The sequence below is a fragment of the Pseudorasbora parva genome, chromosome 18 (genome assembly GCF_024679245.1).
Source record: "Pseudorasbora parva isolate DD20220531a chromosome 18, ASM2467924v1, whole genome shotgun sequence".
NCBI lineage: Eukaryota > Metazoa > Chordata > Actinopteri > Cypriniformes > Gobionidae > Pseudorasbora > Pseudorasbora parva.
Genome location: NC_090189.1, coordinates 43,203,172 through 43,224,993, shown reverse-complemented (window position 1 = coordinate 43,224,993; position 21,822 = coordinate 43,203,172). Strand labels below are relative to the sequence as shown.

Sequence of the window (21,822 nt, the reverse complement as noted above, 5' to 3'; positions counted from 1 at the left end):
AGTACTGAAGATGTGCTGTCCCAAATAAAGAATGATCAACTCAGATGTGTATTCAAAATGAGTCCTTAATTCTGACATCAGTGAGATTAACTTCACAAAGAATAAAACATATCTCACAAATCACACTTGGAATATTGATAAAATTGTAGTTGTTGCGGATTTACCTGAGAATAAAATAGCAAAAAGTATATTTACAGGGCAGATGGACACAATCTAAATAGGTCAATAAAAGCCTTCTTATGGCATCATATATTAGTGTGTTTCGGAAGTGACAAATAATTTAGGGAGAGGAAAAATATTCCAAATCTTTCTGAAAATACAATACGAGAATTACCTGCTCAGTTACTACAACCCCAAATCAGAAAAAGTTGGGACAGTATGGAATGTGCAAATAAAATAAAAAAAGAAGTGATTTCTAAAATTACTTTGACTTGTATTTCATTGCAGACAATATGATCACAAAATATTTCATGTTTTGTCTGGTCAACTTCATGTCATTTGTAAATATGCATCCTTTCCTGTCATTCAGACCTGCAACACATTTCAAAAAGAGTTGGGACATTTACCACTTTGTAATGTTGCCATTTCTTTTCACAACACTTAAAAGACGTTTAGGGACTGAAGCCACCAAGTGATGAAGTGTTTCAGGTGTAATTTTGTCCCATTCTTCCTGCAAACAAGTCTTAAGGTGGGCAACAGTGCGGGGTCTACGTTGTCGCATTTTGCGCTTCAAAATGGGCCACACATTCTCTATTGGAGACAGGTCGGGACTGCAGGCAGGCCAGTCAGGTACCCGTACCCTCTTCCTCCGCAGCCAGGACTTTGTAATGTGTGCAGAATGTGGTTTTGCATTGTCTTGTTGAAATATGCATGGACGTCCCTGGAAAAGATATCTTCTTGAAGGCAGCATATTATGCTCCAAAATCTCGATGTACTCTTCAGCATTAATGGTGCCTTCACAGAAGTGCAAGTTACCTTTGCCAAGGGCACTGACACAACCCCATCCCATGACAGACCCTGGCTTTTGGACTTGCTGCTGGTAACAGTCTGGATGATCCTTTTCTTCTTTGGTCCAGAGCACACGGCGTCCATTCCTCCCAAAAAATACCTGAAATACTGATTCATCTGACCACAGTACACATTTCCATTGTGTGATGGTCCATCCCAGATGCCTCCGAGCCCAGAGAAGTCGACGGCGCTTCTGGACACTGTTAACACAGGGTTGCCAACTCTCACGCATCTGGCGTGATTCTCACGCTTTCAGGCTCTGTCTCACGCTCTCACTCCGCCCAACTCAATCTCACGCCAAATTGCCAAACCTGCTTTTGATATTAAACAAAGCTATAAGCTTTATTTTTTTAAAATGTGTTTTAATGAAATTCAAACAATAAATAGCGTTTTGGCGCTAATGTGGCATAATGTTAAAGCCAGAGGCGTTGAAAAGCGGAGTTGCATGCTCTCGTCTCCCTGCGGCGCGCTGGTCACGTGGCCCATGAGCGCTCAATACTTCTAGCGCTGTGCCAATGAATTTAAATGGCTTAAGCGGATACACAACAGTTTCACCATATAGATGTTTGCTGCAAGTTTTGGTAAACAGTACAGCATAGTGTTAGTGTTTATTGATTATTAAGTCAGCCATATTTACAGGATCGTTTTATTATGGAGAGTGATAGAGATTCAACATTGTTAACATTAATGTTATTCTTGTATTTAGCCCTCAGGTATTCCTTACTAATAGGTCACACTCATACTCATTAAATTATATTTATTGAATATTTTGAGGAGATCTTTTGGTACTAAATACTATTGTGCAACAATTATTGTCAATAAATGACCACTTAAAATATTTTTCTTCTAATATTTGTATTTCTTCTAAAATTTATATTACAATTAGTGTAGTAATTAATATTAAAATAGAGAATTCCAATTCAAAGAGGCAAATTAGAGTCATTTTGTGGCTAAAAAATATTAATGTTTATTTGTAATGCCATTAGGTGCCTTATGGCTCTTTAATAAATATACATGTATCTAATCTAGTTGCTCAAAAATATATTGCAGTCTTTGCATTCTAATAAATATTTAGATATGATGATCAAACACTAGATTTCTTTAAATGTGAAATTTCAAAACTTAAATAACTTGCATCCTAATCTTTTTAATGAATAATGATACTTATATAAGCACTCACAAGTGAATATTAAGGAATGGCACATATAATTTGACCCAAGAAATCTTTAAACTAGTGCCAAAACAAACATATTATTATGTACAGTATATATACTAGATATAAACTGATACTGAATCAAGACCAAAAGTATCATCCCCCCCCCCCCCCCCCCCCGGCCCCCAAAAAGTCTCACTCCAACCTGAACTTAAAAGTTGGCAACCCTGTTAACATAAGGCTTCCTTTTGGCACAGTACAGTTTTAACTGGCATTTGTGGATGTAACTACGTATGGTGGTACTTGACAAAGGTTTGCCAAAGTAGTCCTGAGCCCATGTGGTGATATCGCTTCTAGATTAGGGCTGGGCGATATGACGAAATATATCGTCTGGACGATAGAAAATGTCTATCGTTTTATATAAGGCTCTATCGCTTACGCCACGATAAGGCGTTTATGGCAGAATTTTACGTCAAGATGCACCTCACGCCATGGCATGCCCATGCAATACATAAACGCGCTCCCTCTGTCTCTCTCTCGCTCTCTCACTCACACACACACACACGCGCTGCAGCCTCCCTTCCACTCACGTCACTTTTTTAAAATCCCCCACAGCGCGAAACACGAGTCCCGCAAACGCGCCGCAGAGGAGCTTGTTTGTAATCAGAGGACAAATGGCTCCTTAGTTTCGAAATGGTTTGGGTACAAGGTGATCGCGTTGAAAATAAAGGCGTTTGTCCAGCCTTAGAAGCTCATTTGAATCATTGCCGCGGCTCATTTAAGAAAATGACAGCTCCGAAGAGACGCCGCTTTAGTTTGAGGTAACGTTACTGCTAACAATAATAAAGAAAGACGATCAACACCTTATGTGTAATATATTTCCAAATGTAAGCCCATCTTAAGCGAAATGCACGCTTCATCCTGTCGTCTGCCCCGGCTCTAACCTCGAGTGTTTACTTTTTGCAAACCTTGTGAGCGCGCAAACCCAAACGCTGTGACCTCGCGCCAAATGTTTTTATTGGTTTATTAAGTACAAACAGGCGAGTTATGAAAAATTGAGTGCGAGGGATATGTTCAATCACACAAAAAGATTTTGGAATGAGACGGCCAACTGTAGTAGCGTTTAGTCCACTGTCTATAATAGCCTAATTTAGAGATCACTTTTTTATTTATTTTAACATACAACTTTGATCGGTTAACGTTGATACGGTCAGCCATCGGTCAAACGTTCATCGGTTAACATCCCTAGGCAGGTGTTAACTTTACTAAGAGTCTTGCTTTAAAAAAAGGTTCTAAATAAAATAAAAATGTAGTCCATACTACCTTTATTTGTTTTGTATATCATTTCAAACTGCATTTCCACATTGCAATTTTGTATAGACTATTCATAAACTGAATTAATAGAAAGGTTGCTATATCGTTATGTATATCGTTATCGGGATATCAAATGAGCTATATCGGGATATGAAATTTTGGCCATATCGCCCAGCCCTATTCTAGATGAATGACGATTCTTGATGCAGTGCCGCCTGAGGGATCGGAGATCACGGTTGTTCAGCTTAGGCTTGCGGCCTTGTCCTTTACGCACTGAAATTCCTCCAGATTCCTTGAATCTTGTAATTATGTTATGTACTGTTGAATGTGAAATATCCAAATCTCTTCCCATCTTTCTTTGAGGAACATTGTTTTTAAACATTTCAATAATTTTCTCACGTATTTGTTGGCAAACTGGCGATCCTCGGCCCATCTTTGCTCCTAAAGGATTAGATCTTTCTTGGATGCTGCTTTTGTACCAAATCATAATTTCAATCACCTGTTGACATCACCTGTTTCAAATCACATCATTATTTAACCCTTTTACCTCATTATTAGCCCTAAATTGCTCCTGTCCCAACTTTTTTTTAAATGTGTTGCAGGTCTGAATGACAGGAAAGGATGCATATTTACAAATGACATGAAGTTGACCAGAAAAATATGAAATATTTTGTGATCATATTGTCTGCAATGAAATACAAGTCAAAGTAAATTTAGAAATCACTACTTTCTTTTTTTATTTGCGTTTTCCAAAATGTCCCAACTTTTTCTGATTTGGGGTTGTAGAAATGTGTAGGCCCTACCTGGGGGTATTATACAATTTGCATACATAAAAAATGTATAGGAAAATATAACTTTTTTCCCCAACTCTGACTTTGAACAGCTCATATACTTTGGTTCATGAGTATTGCTTGATCTGTGGAGTTGATGTGGTTTGCTATTGGCTGATGTCATGTGAGTGACAGGTGGCCCCGCCCATCAGAGAGAGATGATGTCAGAGGCAGGTGGTGTGGTCATCAGCACAGGAATACACACCGTAGACAGAGCTGTGTAAAGCATGAGGTGTGTTGGTCCTGAAGTAGTGTGTGACTCTTTTCGCTCAACACACATTCACTCCCTACACATATCTGCGTACAAACACTGGCACCTCTTTATTACAGCGCTGTAATAAACCCATGTTTTTTGAGAGCCAGTGAGATATTTGGCTATATAAAATGATATTGCCAGAAGAATTGCATGATAACTTTATGATGTCTATATCATCTCAGTGAGGTTATAGACATCTCAGGTTATACACATGCAGACAGGTGTGTGTGATCAGGGTCTGAACTCCGCCAGCATGATCCACGTGTCTCATGGGAGTTCACCTTCTCCGTGGGCTTGGATGTGTGTCTGGACTTCTCAGAACATCTTATGCGTGTGTGATGGGTAGATTTAGGGGCAGTGTGTGTGTGTGTGTGTGATGGGTAGATTTAGGGGCAGTGATGGGTAGGTTTAGGGGCAGTGTGTGTGTCTGTGTGTGATGGGTAGGTTTAGGGGCAGTGTGTGTGTGAGTGTGTGATGGGGAGGTTTAGGGGCAGTGTGTGTGTGTGTGTGTGTGTGATGGGTAGATTTAGGGGCAGTGTGTGTGTGTGTGTGTGATGGGTAGGTTTAGGGGCAGTGTGTGTGTGTGTCTGTGTGTGATTGGTAGGTTTAGGGGCAGTGTGTGTGTGTGATGGGTAGGTTTAGGGGCAGTGTGTGCGTGTGTCTGTTTATGATTGGTAGGTTTAGGGGCAGTGTGTGTGTGTGATTGGTAGGTTTAGGGGCTGTGTGTGTGTGATGGGTAGATTTAGGGGCAGTGTGTGTGTGTGTGTGTGATGGGTAGATTTAGGGGCAGTGTGTGTGTGTGTGATGGGTAGGTTAAGGGGCAGTGTGTGTGTGATGGGTAGGTTTAGGGGCAGTGTGTGTGTGATGGGTAGGTTTAGGGGCTGTGTGTGAGTGTGATGGGTAGGTTTAGGGGCTGTGTGTGTGTGTGTGATGGGTAGGTTTAGAGGCTGTGTGTGTGTGATGGGTAGGTTTAGGGGCAGTGTGTGTGTGTGTGATGGGTAGGTTTAGGGGCAGTGTGTGTGTGTGTGATGGGTAGGTTTAGGGGCAGTGTGTGTGTGTGTGTGTGTGATGGGTAGATTTAGGGGCAGTGTGTGTGTGTGTGTGTGATGGGTAGGTTTAGGGGCTGTGTGTGCGTGTGTGATGGGTAGGTTTAGGGGCTGTGTGTGTGTGATGGGTAGGTTTAGGGGCAGTGTGTGTGTGATGGGTAGGTTTAGGGGCAGTGTGTGTGTGATGGGTAGGTTTAGGGGCAGTGTGTGTGTGTGTGTGTGTTATGGGTAGGTTTAGGGGCAGTGTGTGTGTGTGATGGGTAGGTTTAGGGGCTGTGTGTGCGTGTGTGATGGGTAGGTTTAGGGGCAGTGTGTGTGTGATGGGTAGGTTTAGGGGCAGTGTGTGTGTGTGTGTGTTATGGGTAGGTTTAGGGGCAGTGTGTGTGTGTGAGTGTGTGTGTGATGGGTAGGTTTAGGGGCAGTGTGTGTGTGTGTGTGTGTGATGGGTAGGTTTAGGGGCTGTGTGTGTGTGTGTGTGTGTGATGGGTAGGTTTAGGGGCAGTGTAAGGGGATAGTAAATAAAGTTTGTACAGTATAAAAACCATTACTCTTATGGAATGTCTCCCCATTTCACAAAAACGTGTGAGAGTGTGTGTGTGTCTTTAGCTCCACCCACTGCACGCCTCCACAGACTCGACTATTTTCAGAAAGAATCGGTTCAGTGTATCTGTCTTTTATAAATATGATAAACGAAAGACTCTTGGGAGATATGAAGGTTAGACTTGACACTCAAGATTAACATGACACTGGTGTGTGTGTGTGTGTGATGGACTCTTTAATTTGCAATCCTGGTTCGGCTCTCAAGAGTCTGAGGGAACTATGGCTCCGCCCCTCACTCACACACTCAAACGCCATTGGCCAGCGCAGGCTCGTTATGATCAGCTGACACATGAACACACTGCAGAAAACACACACTCAGTAGAGCTCATGCGAGGCTTCCTCTTTAATGATCAGCTCATTCCTTCAGAAAGGGCACATGTACAAAACTGCAGGATTTACAAAACACAGCCGTCACGTGTGCCGAAACGAGCCGAGGAAACCAGGACTTCTTTATTCACTTAAAAAAATACCCCTCTGAGTGAGGAAGGTGATTCTCAGAGTCTCTTCATTCACAGTCATGTGATGTGTTCTGGATTATAGGTCACATGTCCCTGCTGATTTAACTCTTCATGGTGGAAGAAAATAACAATTAAAGGCCCAAGCCGGCTATTTGTCTTTATCATCTCGCATCATCTGAATAAACTTTACTAAAATTATCAATATTCTGACTATAATATATGTTTATCAATATACATGTTTCTATAATATCATGTAGAACACGACATACCCACAATGCACCTCTCCAGCACACACACCGCCTTGACTTCTACACTGAACAGAAGTGTGTGAGGAATTATCAATCACACTCATTATAAAGGTTGTAAGAAATTCATAAGAAACAATTTTTCCTACATTTTCATTTTTTTAGTAAAAGGCAATAAATTAGAAATGCTGTGCGCTCCGACTGCGCGCGCACACGCACACACACACACACTGACGGCCTGGCTTCTGCTGTAGTGTCACACACACCAGGCTTTATTGGTGCTTCACTTGCTGATCTGCTGTTGCAGGTGCAGCAGGAACTCGTAGTACGACAGCGCAGATTCACTGAGGTCTTCAATCAGGTTCTGTAGGAAATCAGCCTTCAGCGGACTCTCATCTCTGGAAGCAGAACACACACATTCAGCTGCAGCTTCAACACTTCACATCAGAATACACACAACTTCACATGATATCTGATTACACTATATATACACCAATCAGGCATAACATTATGATTAATTTTGTGTTGGTCTGCTGTGGTATCTAAGATGTTAGCAGCAGATCCGTTAAGTCCTGTAAGCTGCGAGGTGGGGCCTCCATGGATCGGACTTGTTTGTTCAGCTCATCCCACAGATGCTCGATTGGATTGAGATCTGGGGAATCTGGAGGCCGAGTCGACGCCTCAAACTGGTTGTTGTGCTCCTCAAACCATTCCTGAAGCGTTTGTGCTTTGTGTCAGGAGCATTATCCTGCTGGAAGAGCCACAGCCACCAGAATACCGTTTCCATCAAAGGCTGAACATGGTCTCAGCAATGCTTAGGTAGGTGGAGCGTGTCAAAGTAACATCCACATGGATGGAGGACCCAAGGTTTCCCAGCAGAACATTGGCCAAAGCATCACACTGCCTCCGCCGGCTCGCCTTCTTCCCATAGTGCATCCTGGGGCCATGTGTTCCCCAGGTAAGCCACACACACACACACACACACCCGGCCATCCACGTGATGTAAAAGAACACGTGATTCCTCAGACCAGGCCGCCTTCTTCCATTGCTCCGTGGTCCAGTTCTGATGCTCACGTGCCACTGTTGGTGCTTTCGGCGGGGTCAGGGGTCAGAGGTCACCCTGACTGGTCATACGCCTCAAACTGAGCTGCTCTGTGTATTCTGACAGCTTTCTATCAGAACCAGCATTAACTTCTGGAGCAGTTTGAGCTCCAGTAGCTCGTCTGTTTGATCGGACCCCACGGGCCAGCCTTCGCTCCCCACGTGCATCAATGAGCCTTGGCCGCCCATGACCCTGTGGCCGGTTCTCCACTGGTCCTCTTGGAGCACTTTTGATAGATACTGACCACTGCAGACCGGGAACAGCCCACAAGAGCTGCAGTTTTGGAGATGCTCTGACCCAGTCGTCTAGCCGTCACAATCTGGCCAAACTCACTCAAATCCTTACTGTTACGTCCAAGGACGTATTTGTTTTCTGGGAGGATTCGCTTCTCAAACCCTATCAGCTTTATTAGTTTCTTTCTTTGTCTTTGTTATTTTAAAGGAGAACCATTGTTGCTATTGAGTTTGTATTGTGTTAAAGTTATTGTGGTAACTGGCACCTACTACAAGTCAACTCCTTTGTTTTGTAAGTCACATTCTGTTAGTATTTAATGATCTTGTCGTCTTTTTGTTTATCACTTTTATATTGTTAATTATTTGGGGAAAGGATTAGTAGAGAGGTGGGTGCCTATTTCTTTATATTCTGTTTTCTCCTGTTTAAGTTAGTTAGGGAGTCAGCGTACTTCTGTTGTATTTTGTTTTCTTTACTTTTTGAGTTTAGTTAGTTTTCTCCTGATTAGTTAGAGGTTTTATGTTTGTTGTTTTGGCCTTGCCCCCTCTTGAAGCCTCAATCCTCCCATTTGGAAAATAAAAGTCATTGTTCTTTTTCCACACAAGTTGTCTTGAGGTCTCTCTCTTGTTAAGAAGCTCTGGGGTTGGGAACTGAACCTTGCTGCCTCCACACATCACACCAACAGCTATTCTGTTACAAGTCCTTTCAAGACCCTAGACTACTTAGGGACGTAACACTTACGCTTGCCCATTTCTCCTGCTTCACACACATCAACTTTGAGGACAAAATGATCACTTGCTGCCTAATATATCCCACCCACTAACAGGAGCCGTGATGAAGAGATCAGTGTAATTAATTTCACTTCACCGGTCACAATGTTATGCCTGATCGGTGTACATGTTGCATTTGATGTTTATGTGACTATGTTGACTGTTTTGAGTGAGTTCGAGATGGACTCTGACCTGATGACGTGCAGGACGGGGTGGAACGGCCGGCGCTCCCTCAGCCAGTCCATCAAAGCTCGCATTCGGGAGGATTCTGCCGTGTCCAACTCTGGCAGCTGATTCTGAGGAAACAACACCGTCAGAAGCTCGGATTCTCTCTCTCTCTCACACACTCACACACACACACACACAGTGAGGTCCGTTACCATGATCGGAGGAACCGCGGCGTAGCTCTCCACTCCCAGCACTTGCGTCAGGAACACCGGGTTACAGTTCCTTCCAATCCAGAGATACAGGACCTGAAAGAGAGCATGCGCGCTGCATTAACAACTGCATGGAATAGAGTTACAGCTGGAACGCTCGAGTCTGATGATCGGTGGCTAATGACATATTGCAACTCAAATCAATATATACTCTGTACACTCCCCTAAAGGATTATTAGGAGCACACACTAATACTGTGTTTGACCCCCTTTCTCCTTCAGAACTGCCTTAATTCTACGTGGCATTGATCAACAAGCTGCTGAAAGCATTCTTTAGAAATGTTGGCCCATATTGATAGGAGAGCATCTTGCAGTTGATGGAGATTTGTGGGATGCACATCCAGGGCACGAAGCTCCCGTTCCACCACATCCCAAAGATGCTCTATTGGGTTGAGATCTGGGGACTGTGGCGGCCATTTTAGTTCAGTCAACTCTGTCATGTTCAAGAAACCAATTTGAAATGATTGGAGCTTTGTGACATGGTGCATTATCCTGCTGGAAGTAGCCATCAGAGGATGGGGACATGGTGGTCATAAAGGGATGGACATGGTCAGAAACAATCCTCAGGTCGGCCGTGGCATTTAAACGATGCCCAATTGGCACTAAGGGGCCTAAAGTGTGCCAAGAAAACATCCCCACACCATTACACCACCACCACCAGCCTGCACAGTGGTAACAAGGCATGATGGATCCATGTTCTCATTCAGTTTACGCCAAATTCTGACTCTACCATCTGAATGTCTCAACAGAAATCGAGACTCATCAGCCCAGGCAACATTTTTCCAGTCTTCAACTGTCTGTTTTTGGTGAGCTCGTGCAAATTGTCGCCTCTTTTTCCTATTTGTAGTGGAGATGAGTGGTACCCGGTGGGGTCTTCTGCTGTCGTAGCCCATCTGCCTCAAGGTTGTGCGTTTTGTGGCTTCACAAATGCTTTGCTGCATACCTCGGTTGTAACGAGTGGTTATTTCAGTCAAAGTTGCTCTTCTATCAGCTTGAATCAGTCGGCCCATTCTCCTCTGACCTCGAGCATCAACAAGGCATTTTCTCCCACAGGACTGCTGCAGACTGGATGCTCTTCCCTTTTCACACCATTCTTTGTTAACCCTAGAAATGGTTGTGTGTGTAAATCCCAGTAACTGAGCAGATTGTGAAATACTCAGACCGGCCCGTCTGGCACCAACAACCATGCCACACTCAAAACGGCTTAAATCACCTTTCTTTCCCATTCTGACATTCAGTTTGGAGTTCAGGAGATTGTCTTGACCAGGACCACACCCCTAAATGCACTGAAGAACTGCTATGTGATTGGCTGATTAGATAATTGCATTAATGAGAAATTGAACAGGTGTTCCTAATAATCCTTTAGGTGAGTGTAGTATCACTTGTAAAGTAAATAAGTGTCCGGTCAGGGGTCTGTAGCCCGTGTGTGTACTCACAGTGCCGCAGTCCATAAGGAAGGCCCCATCCTGGCTCAGCTTCTCCACAGACAGCTGCAGTATTTTAGGCTGAGGAATCGTGCGATCACTGACGTTTAGCGCCCCCTGTGGGACAGAACACGCATATAACACCTCACTGAGATCTCATGCTTTCTCAACCAATGTTCTCTCATCTGCGGTGTGTGTTGATGCGTTATGGAGATGGAGTGCAGCACATATTGACATATCCATCTAAACACTGCCATCAGGATGTTATCTAGCAATATAATCACTGAAATGACATCTCTAACTTATTGACATCTTATCCCTGAGAGAATGTACATTTCCGGAAGAAAATGTGAGTGGTGCTTGCAGTGGCAAAACTCAGGACCCGGGCGCTACCCTACAGTGCTGGCATGTTGTGTTAACATCATGCTACCAACACGTTAACTGTTTTAGCATTATGATAACACAATTAGCATGTTGTTAACACAATTAGCATATTGGTAGCATGATATTAACACGGTTAGCATGTTGTTAGGGTGATGCAGTGTGCGGCTGGTTGCACTCTCACCTCGTCGCTCAGGTCGTCCACGCGGTACAGGCTCGGGTGCACCATTAGCATCAGGTACACTAGCGGCTGGCTCTTCAGCTGACACATGGAGAACATGCGCTCGTCCAGCCGGCTGCTGGCGCTGGTGCGGAAGGCTTTCTGCAAAAGAAGAGCGCAGGGGTCAGGGGTCAGCGTGCGGCGGCCGAGGGTCACCAGAGGTCAGCAGACGTACGTGTTTGAGCAGGGCCAGGATGTAGAGCGGGAGCAGGCGCAGGCAGGCCGGAGCCAGCAGGCCAGGCTGAGGGATGCTGAGCACAGAGCAGCGGTAACAGGACAGCGAGTCGATCACTGCATTCATCAGAGCGTCCCTCGCATCGCCCACACTGGCCGTCACACAGCGGTCCACAGCTGAGGAGAACACACGGGGGTCAGAGGTCAGAGAGGAGAGGGGTCACCAAGCGGCAACCTCCCGCGATCTCTCTTTAAGCCAATACGGAAGTAATGTAAACTGTAATTCCTCAACTGGCCCCTAGAGCGGCTCCAGAAGGAGCAGAATCTCATTGAGCCCCTTGTTAAAATGCCCAACTTTACAGCAGAAAAACATGTTTACAGCCTGGTACAAACTGTGGTTTTGGCCTATTTGGCTAGTTTTGCCCTTCATGACGACTGTGAGGAGGTTAATTTTTTTATAACTCATTTATTTACATTATATAAAGCCTTAAAGTTCTGCATAATTAAGGGCGTGGCCACTGAGCCCACATCCCCCCTCTTTGCCCATTGTCTGTTATCCGGGCGTGACGCGCGATGACTCGCTCGCAAGATGGCGACACCCAGCTCTTTAAGCTTCAGAACGGCTTACAGGAATCCTATGGGTGACATCAAGGACACTACAGCCATATTTATTTAAAGTCTATGGGGGTCACACGTACCCATGCTGGCCAGCAGAGCAGTGATGGCCTGAACATCCGCGCCGGCGAAGATGTCGCTCAGAGAGTTGACAACCGGCAGACACAGTGTGTGCACTCGGATCCTCCTCTCACCTGCACAAACACACACACACAGTGAGCGCCAGACTCCAGCGCAGCACACAGCGGCTCTCGCACACACACACACACACACACATGACCCCTGACCTTTGCTGGAGGTGTATAGCAGCGCGGCCTGGAAGGAGACGGTCTGCAGGTCCAGCAGGTTCTCCTCGATGCTCATCTGCACAGCGAAGCCGGCGTCAGGGTTCACATTGGCCAGAGACAGCAGATCCGTGGAGCGCACAAAGAAGTTCCCGTGGAACGTGTGAATGGACAGGCCTGCAGGAGACGGGGCGTTAGAGATAGCATTAGAGACGGAGCCGGACCGGAGCCGACTCAGACCGACCGGAGCCGACTCAGACCGACCAGAGCCGACTCAGACCGACCAGAGCCGACTCAGACCGACCGGAGCCGGACCTGAGCCGACTCAGACCGACCGGAGCCGGACCTGAGCCGACTCAGACCGACCGGAGCCGGACCTGAGCCGACTCAGACCGACCGGAGCCGGACCTGAGCCGACTCAGACCGACCGGAGCCGGACCTGAGCCGACTCAGACCGACCGGAGCCGGACCTGAGCCGACTCAGACCGACCGGAGCCGGACCTGAGCCGACTCAGACCGACCGGAGCCGGACCTGAGCCGACTCAGACCGACCGGAGCCGGACCTGAGCCGACTCAGACCGACCGGAGCCGGACCTGAGCCGACTCAGACCGACCGGAGCCGGACCTGAGCCGACTCAGACCGACCGGAGCCGGACCTGAGCCGACTCAGACCGACCGGAGCCGGACCTGAGCCGACTCAGACCGACCGGAGCCGGACCTGAGCCGACTCAGACCGACCGGAGCCGGACCTGAGCCGACTCAGACCGACCGGAGCCGGACCTGAGCCGACTCAGACCGACCGGAGCCGGACCTGAGCCGACTCAGACCGACCGGAGCCGGACCTGAGCCGACTCAGACCGACCGGAGCCGGACCTGAGCCGACTCAGACCGACCTGAGCCGGACCTGAGCCGACTCAGACCGACCAGAGCCGGACCTTAGCCAAACCTGCGCGGAGCTGACCTTTAGTGCAGCGGATCCTCATGACGGCCTCGAAGCCGATCTTGCGGGTCAGATATCGCTTCAGATCCTTCTGGAAGCGCTCCGTCTGAGCCGGGCTGTGCTGCTTGTGGTACGACGGGTAGTAATACACACTTCCTGCTGAGTATCTGGATATACAACCTTCAGGAAGACACACATGAAGATTAGAGACAAACTCTTCTGTCACATTAGATATTGATATGTATAATTAATGCGCTGTACGGTTATAAAGAGCTGTACTCGATGTAAACATCAGCACCATATTCTCTAGGTTGTGAACATACACTGGCCTCACGGTTCGATTGCGATTATCATGTCATCGATTCAGTTCAATTCAATATCACGATTCACTGCATTCTCATGAATACAATTTTGTCAGTCAGTTATACGAACTGAACTTTTAAATTTACCTGCTCAAAGAAAACGCGCTTATTGAATTTATCGAACTAAACTTAAAAGATGTAAATAAATGTCATAAAGGCATCGTAACAATAACTAATGGCGTGTCTAATCTGAACCCAAAGAGACTCGAGCGACGGCTTATGATGAACAGATTTACTCTTACTGTAGTAAACACCGACGCTCAGATGATTGAGAAACAACACGAGAGAGTAAATGCAGAATTAAAGCTAAAGATGAGCTTCTCTTGTCTTCTCTTCTGGGTTTGTTTTCAATCCTCAAATAAAGATTCGAACGGTTATGAATCAGCGAATTGATTCATGATTCGGATCGCGTGTCAAACTGCTGAAATCACGTGACATTGGCGATCCGAATCATGAATCAATACGCCGTTTCATAACCGTTCGAATCTTTATTTGAGGATTGAACACAAAATCAATATAAGCACATTTTCTCATACTTTTCCAGACCAGGAAATTACTCGAATCAAATTCCAAACTGTGCAGAAACTCTTGTTATTAAAAAGGTGGCACACAAGTGCTTATATAATAAAATGTATTATTATTATTATGGTAACTGTTAGTGACTGACCTAGAGAGGAAAGGTCACAGTACTGAGAGCTGAGCAGGAACAGATCCACCGCCACATGATGACCAGAGCAATCCAGAGCCAGCTTCTTATAGAAGTCCGTCGCAGGGCTGAGATGCTGGACCTCCTGCAGTGGAAAACCATCAACATTAAAGGGGTGTTTGCATGCGATTTGACTTTTGTAACTTTAGTTAGTGTGTAATGTCGCTGCTTGAGCATAAACAGTATCTGCAAAGTTACAGCGCTGAAAGTTCAATGCAAACGGAGATATTGTCTTTTAAAGTTACGGCAGTTTATTGCCTACAAAAATGGCCGGTTTGGACTACAACGAGCTTCTTCCTGGGTTGGAGACATCATAAACCCTCGCTAGTCCTTGCAGATATGACCATAGATATGTATATGTAGATACCTCATTAGCGACTGTTTCTATGGGCCGCTATACGTTAGCCGTCCGCCATTTTAGAACGGTCAAAGGCGGTTGCGTACGCGCTTTGTGACCATTCAAATGTCACACTGCATGCGCAAGCTAATGGTTGACAGGGCAGAAGCAGTGCATATGGAGAGCGGGAGCTGTGTGCGCCGATGCCCGTCCGTTGGGCATTCTGGCAGCACTCCTCTCGCTGATCACTCGCACCTGAAACGTGCATTACAAATACAGACTATAATATCGTCCATTCTGTCCCATTTGCCGGTGTTCTCCTCCGAGATGTGCTTTGATTCATGACGGGCAGCATGTATCTGCTGCAAATGCCCCATTCCCAAACACACAGGCATATAATGTGCTGTATATAAGTTGTTCACTTGATAAATGTAACATTAAAGTTAAGAAACACTTTTTAAACACGTTTGATCATTTAAACAGGCCTAGGAAGTTTGGGCAAAACCTTCTGGCAGTGATGTGTTTTTGTGTATTTGATTATTTATTTCCCAGCGCTGGATGTGGTGATTGTGAAACACACAGAACACTGCACTACATGATTTTATGGTGAAATCCGTTCCCTTTCGTGTTAATCAGGTCAAGTTGATGAAGAGCTCTGCACCGTGGCTTTAATTCAGCGTGAGCATTGCAGCAAAAACAGAGACCAGACTCGCTGACAGAAGGGCTTATAGAACAGCAGAAATATGTTGGTGTCTCTTCTTTAAATACTCCTACATTTAGTTAGATTTAAACACTTTCAAAGGGTCAATGTTTGTTTTTCCATACATTTTCCAGTTCTTGAATTTCAATTCCCAGTATTCAAGAAACATGAAGCCTGTTACTAACAAATGTTACGTGTTTTTGTGTAGATCCAAACATTATCATTGCTAAACTAACACAAACGTCCCACCTGAGAAAGGTTTCTTGGGAAAGTTAAATCGCGCCGGGTTTACAGAGGTCCACAGCGCAGTGTTCTTGTTTTTTGTTTGTTTTTTTTAAGCGAGTGATGCGAGTGATGATTGACAGCATCTGAAGTGTCTGTGTGTGAAGATGAGCGGAGGACTGACGGCTGGCCAACCACAGGAGGAATTAATCACACAATTTACATTACTGGCTGAACTAACGCTTTAGAGAAGTCACAAGAGAGAGACTAGAGCACTCAAAACTTGCAACTTTTATAGGCAATAAAGAATTGTGAAGTTAAAGTCAAAGTGAGTGAAAATGAGGCCGGGGTAACCAATCAATGCCTGATGGCTCAGTGATGTGCGGAGACCTTGGCAGCAGGCTTCTGGCTGAGCTCTTCTCTGGGCTTCAGGGAGCCGACGCCCACAGTGGGCAGCTGGGTCTGGAACACAGACATGCGCCCTCCGGTGGGCGAGAGCAGCTTAAACGCGGCCTGCAGAGCCGGACCCAAACCAGACTGAGTCTCCATCGTCTTGCAGAACATCTGCGGCAGACTCGCCAGCAGATCCTGGACCAGCTGCAACACACACACACACACACACACACACACACACACACACACACACACACACACACACACACACGGTCATATTTAATTCTATAAACTAGCCAAATCTAATTCTGCTGCAGTATTGTCCTGTTTAACACTGTGAAGCTGCTTTGAAACAATCGTCATTGTAGAAGCGCGAATAAATAAAGTTGATTGATTGATTGACACACACACACACGTTATGTTTTTGTGAATTGTGGAGACATTCCATAGGCATAATGGTTTTTATACCCCTTACACTGACCCTAAACCTACCCATCACTCACACACATTACCCCTAAGCCTACCCATCACTCACTCACACACACTACCCCTAAACCTACCCATCACTCACACACACTACCCCTAAACCTACCCATCACTCACACACACACAAGCGAACCCCCGCTCACCTCTTTACACTCGTTCAGGTTGACCAAGAGGCTGTCCGGAGTCGGAATGAACACATCTGAGGGAGGAGAAGAGGAGAGCCGTCACTTCACTGTTCATCTCAGTGAAAACACACACTCACACACACACACACACACACACACACACACACACACACACACACACACACACACACACACACACACACACACACACACACGGCTCAACGTTAACGCTTGTCATCAAGTGGATGTTTTGAAGGGGAAGTGAAAGAGTTTTACTGGCCCGATGGACAAGCGGATTAAAACACCAACAACAAAAAATAACCAGCGAATCACCAACGCAAGAAAGCTTCTGGATTAGTTTAGTGTAAGTGGCGATGGATAGTGGATAACAGTATAATACATAATGAACTGAAGGTGGCATATTAATTAACATCAAGTCACTTACATTTTAGATGCAATATTGTTTTTGTTCTATTTCAGCAGCGAAAATACCGTAAATCCTCTAATATAGGCCCCGGGCCTTTATTTTACTCAAGCGCATCGCGGTCCAGGCCTTTATTTTACTCAAGCGCATCGCGGTCCAGGCCTTTATTTTACTCAAGCGCATCGCGGTCCAGGCCTTTATTTTACTCAAGCGCATCGCGGTCCAGGCCTTTATTTTACTCAAGCGCATCGCGGTCCAGGCCTTTATTTTACTCAAGCGCATCGCGGTCCAGGCCTTTATTTTACTCAAGCGCATCGCGGTCCAGGCCTTTATTTTACTCAAGCGCATCGCGGTCCAGGCCTTTATTTTACTCAAGCGCATCGCGGTCCAGGCCTTTATTTTACTCAAGCGCATCGCGGTCCAGGCCTTTATTTTACTCAAGCGCATCGCGGTCCAGGCCTTTATTTTACTCAAGCGCATCGCGGTCCAGGCCTTTATTTTACTCAAGCGCATCGTGGTCCAGGCCTTTATTGGAAGGAGGCCAGAATTAGAGGCACGCCTCCATTTCTATTTGAGCAAATCAAACTAACAGTAGAAAGAATAAAAATGAGATTTTGCATCTATTTCAACCTATAAAATACTAGGTTCATTTATTGAAAACGTACAGTTACCATAACATTATGGTATGCATACAGAACATTAACAACAAATACCGGTAATTCAGGCTAATTTCCAGTGTAGAAAAATGGTAACAAATACGTAGCAAACATAGGCTACCAGAAGTGCATTGTAAACACTTAACCATACACGGTGATAATTAGGTTATTGATTCATAACAAAAGGCAACAGACACCTTACCGCTCCAAAGTTTAACCATTCCTGTCTTGTTCGAAGTAAAAAAAATCCTCCAATTGTGTTTAATCCTCGTCCTCCTCAGTTTCCTCCTCCTCTTCATCTCTCCCTGTAAACTCATCACTCGTGCCAGCCTCTACAACAAGTTCATTATTGTTCAGCTCCTCTTCGTCCTCCTCATGCTCCGCTGCGCGTCTGTCATCCTCACGCAGGCAATTGAACAGTCCTAGCGTTACTTGTGGCCTGATGGATGGGCCACGTCAACGCGATTTTTTAAAGTCCTTTTTATAGAATTTTGCATCGCTGCTGTTTCTCTATCACACAACTGCAAATTACCGGCTAAGTGAATAGGTAAAAACTTCATGAAGTCCCAGGCGCGAGCCGCGTCACATATGAGACAGCCTATTGCCTTAACACAGCTGTCAATCAAACATCAGGCAAAAAAAAAAAAAAAAAGACTGTAAAAAAACTATTTTTATTTATTCCAGTATTTGAGATATTATAACAATTTTGTAATTATGTTAAAATAATTTAACCAACTGTTATTTAACAAATATTATTTTATTTGTATAATGAACTGAGGGGGCCTGTCATCATAGTGCCCGTCAGGCCCGTCCGCTGGCTACGCCCCTGAACGTTGGTTCTATTAATAGCCCCGGCCGCTATTAGAGACCGGCCTTTATTTACCTTCGGTGACAGCGAGGCCGGCCATTGTTGGAGACCCGGCCGCTAATGGGATACAGGCCAACATTAGAGGATTTACGGTAGATCACAGAAGAACTGTAACGCGTCTTTTTTTCTCCTTTTTTTTTTTTATATCACGGGTTTAAAAGCGGTTTACCGCTGAACCGCGGGAATTTCTTGCTTTTCAACCGCGATAAACAAATCCATACCGTCCCAGCCCTAGTAGTGATCCAGTAGCTCAGCTATTGTCTTGCTTAAAGTTGCGCGGCGGCGTTGATTACAAGTTGCACACCTGTGCCAGTTTCTGTGCTATATTGAGGCTATATTGCCCACCCCTAGTGTGTGTGTGTGTGTGTGTGTGTGTGTGTGGCTGATGGGAAGCAGGTTACCGTCGATGTCTGACACGATGAGCATCTGCGGCTGGGACAGGCCTTCCTGCAGGTTGTAGAAATGGATAGTGCTGTCAAACGTGATGAAGCCGATCTTGGTCCGTGCATCTCCAGGAAGCCTTCAGGATAAACACACACTGATCAGAGCTAATAAACACACACACACACACACTGATCAGAGCTGATAAAGCAGGCAGATAGAGGCTCAATAACACACACTCACGTGTCCAGGTTGTCTAGCAGCGCCTGGCAGACCACCTCCAGATAGCCCGTCTGCACTGCATTATGGGACACGTCAAGGACAAACAGGTATACAGCAGGCTGAGGCGGCCTGAGCTGTGGACAGAAGACAGATCGCTCACGTGAGTGTGTGTGTGTGTGTGTTTGTGTGTGTTGGGTAGGTTATGGGGCATTGTGTGTGTGTGTTGGGTAGGTTTAGGGTAAGTGTGTGTGTGTTGGGTAGGTTTAGTGGCAGTGGGTGGGTGTGTGTTGGGTAGGTTCAGTGGCAGTGGGTGTGCGTTTGTGTGTTGGGTAGGTTTAGGAGCAGTGGGTGTGCGTTTGTGTGTTGGGTAGGTTTAGGAGCAGTGGGTGTGTGTGCAGGGTAGGTTTAGGGGAAGTGTGTGTGTGTTTGTGTGTGGGTGTGTGTTGGGTAGGTTTAGGGGCAGTGGGTGTGTGTGTGTGTTGGGTAGGTTTAGGGTAAGTGTGTGTGTTGGGTAGGTTTAGGGGCAGTGGGTGTGTGTTGGGTAGGCTCAGTGGCAGTGGGTGTGTGTTGGGTAGGTTCAGTGGCAGTGGGTGTGCGTGTGCGTGTGTGTGTTGGGTAGGTTTAGGGGTAGTGTGTGTGTGTTGGGTAGGTTCAGTGGCAGTGGGTGTGCGTGTGTGTGTTGGGTAGGTTCAGTGGCAGTGGGTGTGCGTGTGCGTGTGTGTGTTGGGTAGGTTTAGGGGTAGTGTGTGTGTGTTGGGTAGGTTCAGTGGCAGTGGGTGTGCGTGTGTGTGTTGGGTAGGTTCAGTGGCAGTGGGTGTGCGTGTGCGTGTGTGTGTTGGGTAGGTTTAGGGGCAGTGGGTGTGTGTTGGGTAGGTTCAGTGGCAGTGGGTGTGCGTGTGTGTGTTGGGTAGGTTTAGGGTCAGTGGGTGTGTGTTGGGTAGGTTCAGTGGCAGTGGGTGTGCGTGTGTGTGTTGGGTAGGTTTAGGGGCAGTGGGTGTGTGTTGGGTAGGTTCAGTGGCAGTGGGTGTGCGTGTGTGTGTTGGGTAGGTTTAGGGGCAGTGGGTGTGTGTGTGTTGGGTAGGATTAGGGGCAGTGTGTGTGTGTGTGTGTGTGATGGGTAGGTTTAGGGGCAGTGGGTGTGTGTTGGGTAGGTTCAGTGGCAGTGGGTGTGCGTGTGTGTGTTGGGTAGGTTTAGGGTCAGTGGGTGTGTGTGTGTGTGTGTGTGTGTGTGATGGGTAGGTTTAGGGGCAGTGTGTGTGTGTGTGTGTGTGATGGGTAGGATTAGGGGCAGTGTGTGTGTGTGTGTGTGTGATGGGTAGGTTTAGGGGCAGTGGGTGTGTGTTGGGTAGGTTCAGTGGCAGTGGGTGTGCGTGTGTGTGTTGGGTAGGTTTAGGGTCAGTGGGTGTGTGTTGGGTAGGTTCAGTGGCAGTGGGTGTGCGTGTGTGTGTTGGGTAGGTTTAGGGGCAGTGGGTGTGTGTTGGGTAGGTTCAGTGGCAGTGGGTGTGCGTGTGTGTGTTGGGTAGGTTTAGGGGCAGTGGGTGTGTGTGTGTTGGGTAGGATTAGGGGCAGTGTGTGTGTGTGTGTGTGTGATGGGTAGGTTTAGGGGCAGTGGGTGTGTGTTGGGTAGGTTCAGTGGCAGTGGGTGTGTGTGTGTGTGTTGGGTAGGATTAGGGGCAGTGTGTGTGTGTGTGTGTGTGTGTGTGTGATGGGTAGGTTTAGGGGCAGTGTGCATGTGTTGGGTAGGGTTAGGGGCAGTGTGTGTGTGTTGGGTAGGTTTAGGGTAAGGGTAAGTGTGTGTGTGTTGGGTAGGTTTAGGGTAAGTGTGTGTGTGTGTGTTGGGTAGGTTTAGATTAAGTGTGTGTGTGTAGGGTAGGTTCAGGGGCAGTGTGCGTGTGTGTGTGTGTGTGTTGGGCAGGTTTAGGGTAAGTGTGTGTGTTGGGTAGGTTTAGGGTAAGTGTGTGTGTGTTGGGTAGGTTTAGATTAAGTGTGTGTGTGTAGGGTAGGTTCAGGGGCAGTGTGTGCGTGTTAGGTAGGTTTAGGGTAAGTGTGTGTGTGTTGGGTAGGTTTAGGGTAAGTGTGTGTGTGTTGGGTAGGTTTAGATTAAGTGTGTGTGTGTAGGGTAGGTTCAGGGGCAGTGTGTGCGTGTTGGGTAGGTTTAGGATAAGTGTGTGTGTGTTGGGTAGGTTAAGGGGCAGTGTGCGTGTGTGTGTGTGTGTTGGGTAGGTTATGGGGCAGTGTGTGTGTGTGTTTGTGTGTTGGGTAGGTTAAGGGGCAGTGTGCGTGTGTGTGTGTTGGGTAGGTTTAGGGGCAGTGTGTGTGTGTGTGTGTGTGTGTGCTGGGTAGGTTAAGGGGCAGTGTGTGTGTGTGTGTTTGTGTGTTGGGTAAGTTAAGGGGCAGTGTGCGTGTGTGTTTGTTTGTGTGTTGGGTAGGTTTAGGGGCAGTGTGTGTGTGTG

At 46.3% G+C, this 21,822-nt stretch overlaps 1 protein-coding gene across 6 annotated transcripts in view; it reads right to left on the bottom strand.

Moving 5' to 3' along the window:
* Nucleotides 1–6,526: 6,526 nt before the first annotated feature.
* Nucleotides 6,527–21,822, bottom strand: part of sec24a (SEC24 homolog A, COPII coat complex component) — a 37,154-nt gene continuing 21,858 nt past the window's right edge. For all 6 annotated transcript variants that reach the window (XM_067424022.1, XM_067424024.1, XM_067424028.1 and 3 more), the window contains 14 exons: nucleotides 19,391–19,503; nucleotides 19,168–19,286; nucleotides 16,837–16,892; nucleotides 16,205–16,411; nucleotides 14,517–14,640; nucleotides 13,509–13,667; nucleotides 12,551–12,724; nucleotides 12,347–12,457; nucleotides 11,650–11,825; nucleotides 11,439–11,576; nucleotides 10,886–10,990; nucleotides 9,394–9,486; nucleotides 9,206–9,309; nucleotides 6,527–7,308 (listed from right to left, as the gene is read on the bottom strand). In XM_067424022.1, the coding sequence (XP_067280123.1) occupies nucleotides 7,194–7,308; nucleotides 9,206–9,309; nucleotides 9,394–9,486; nucleotides 10,886–10,990; nucleotides 11,439–11,576; nucleotides 11,650–11,825; nucleotides 12,347–12,457; nucleotides 12,551–12,724; nucleotides 13,509–13,667; nucleotides 14,517–14,640; nucleotides 16,205–16,411; nucleotides 16,837–16,892; nucleotides 19,168–19,286; nucleotides 19,391–19,503 (1,794 nt within the window). In that variant the 3' untranslated portion in view covers nucleotides 6,527–7,193. The remainder of the gene's footprint in view (nucleotides 7,309–9,205; nucleotides 9,310–9,393; nucleotides 9,487–10,885; nucleotides 10,991–11,438; nucleotides 11,577–11,649; nucleotides 11,826–12,346; nucleotides 12,458–12,550; nucleotides 12,725–13,508; nucleotides 13,668–14,516; nucleotides 14,641–16,204; nucleotides 16,412–16,836; nucleotides 16,893–19,167; nucleotides 19,287–19,390; nucleotides 19,504–21,822) is intronic.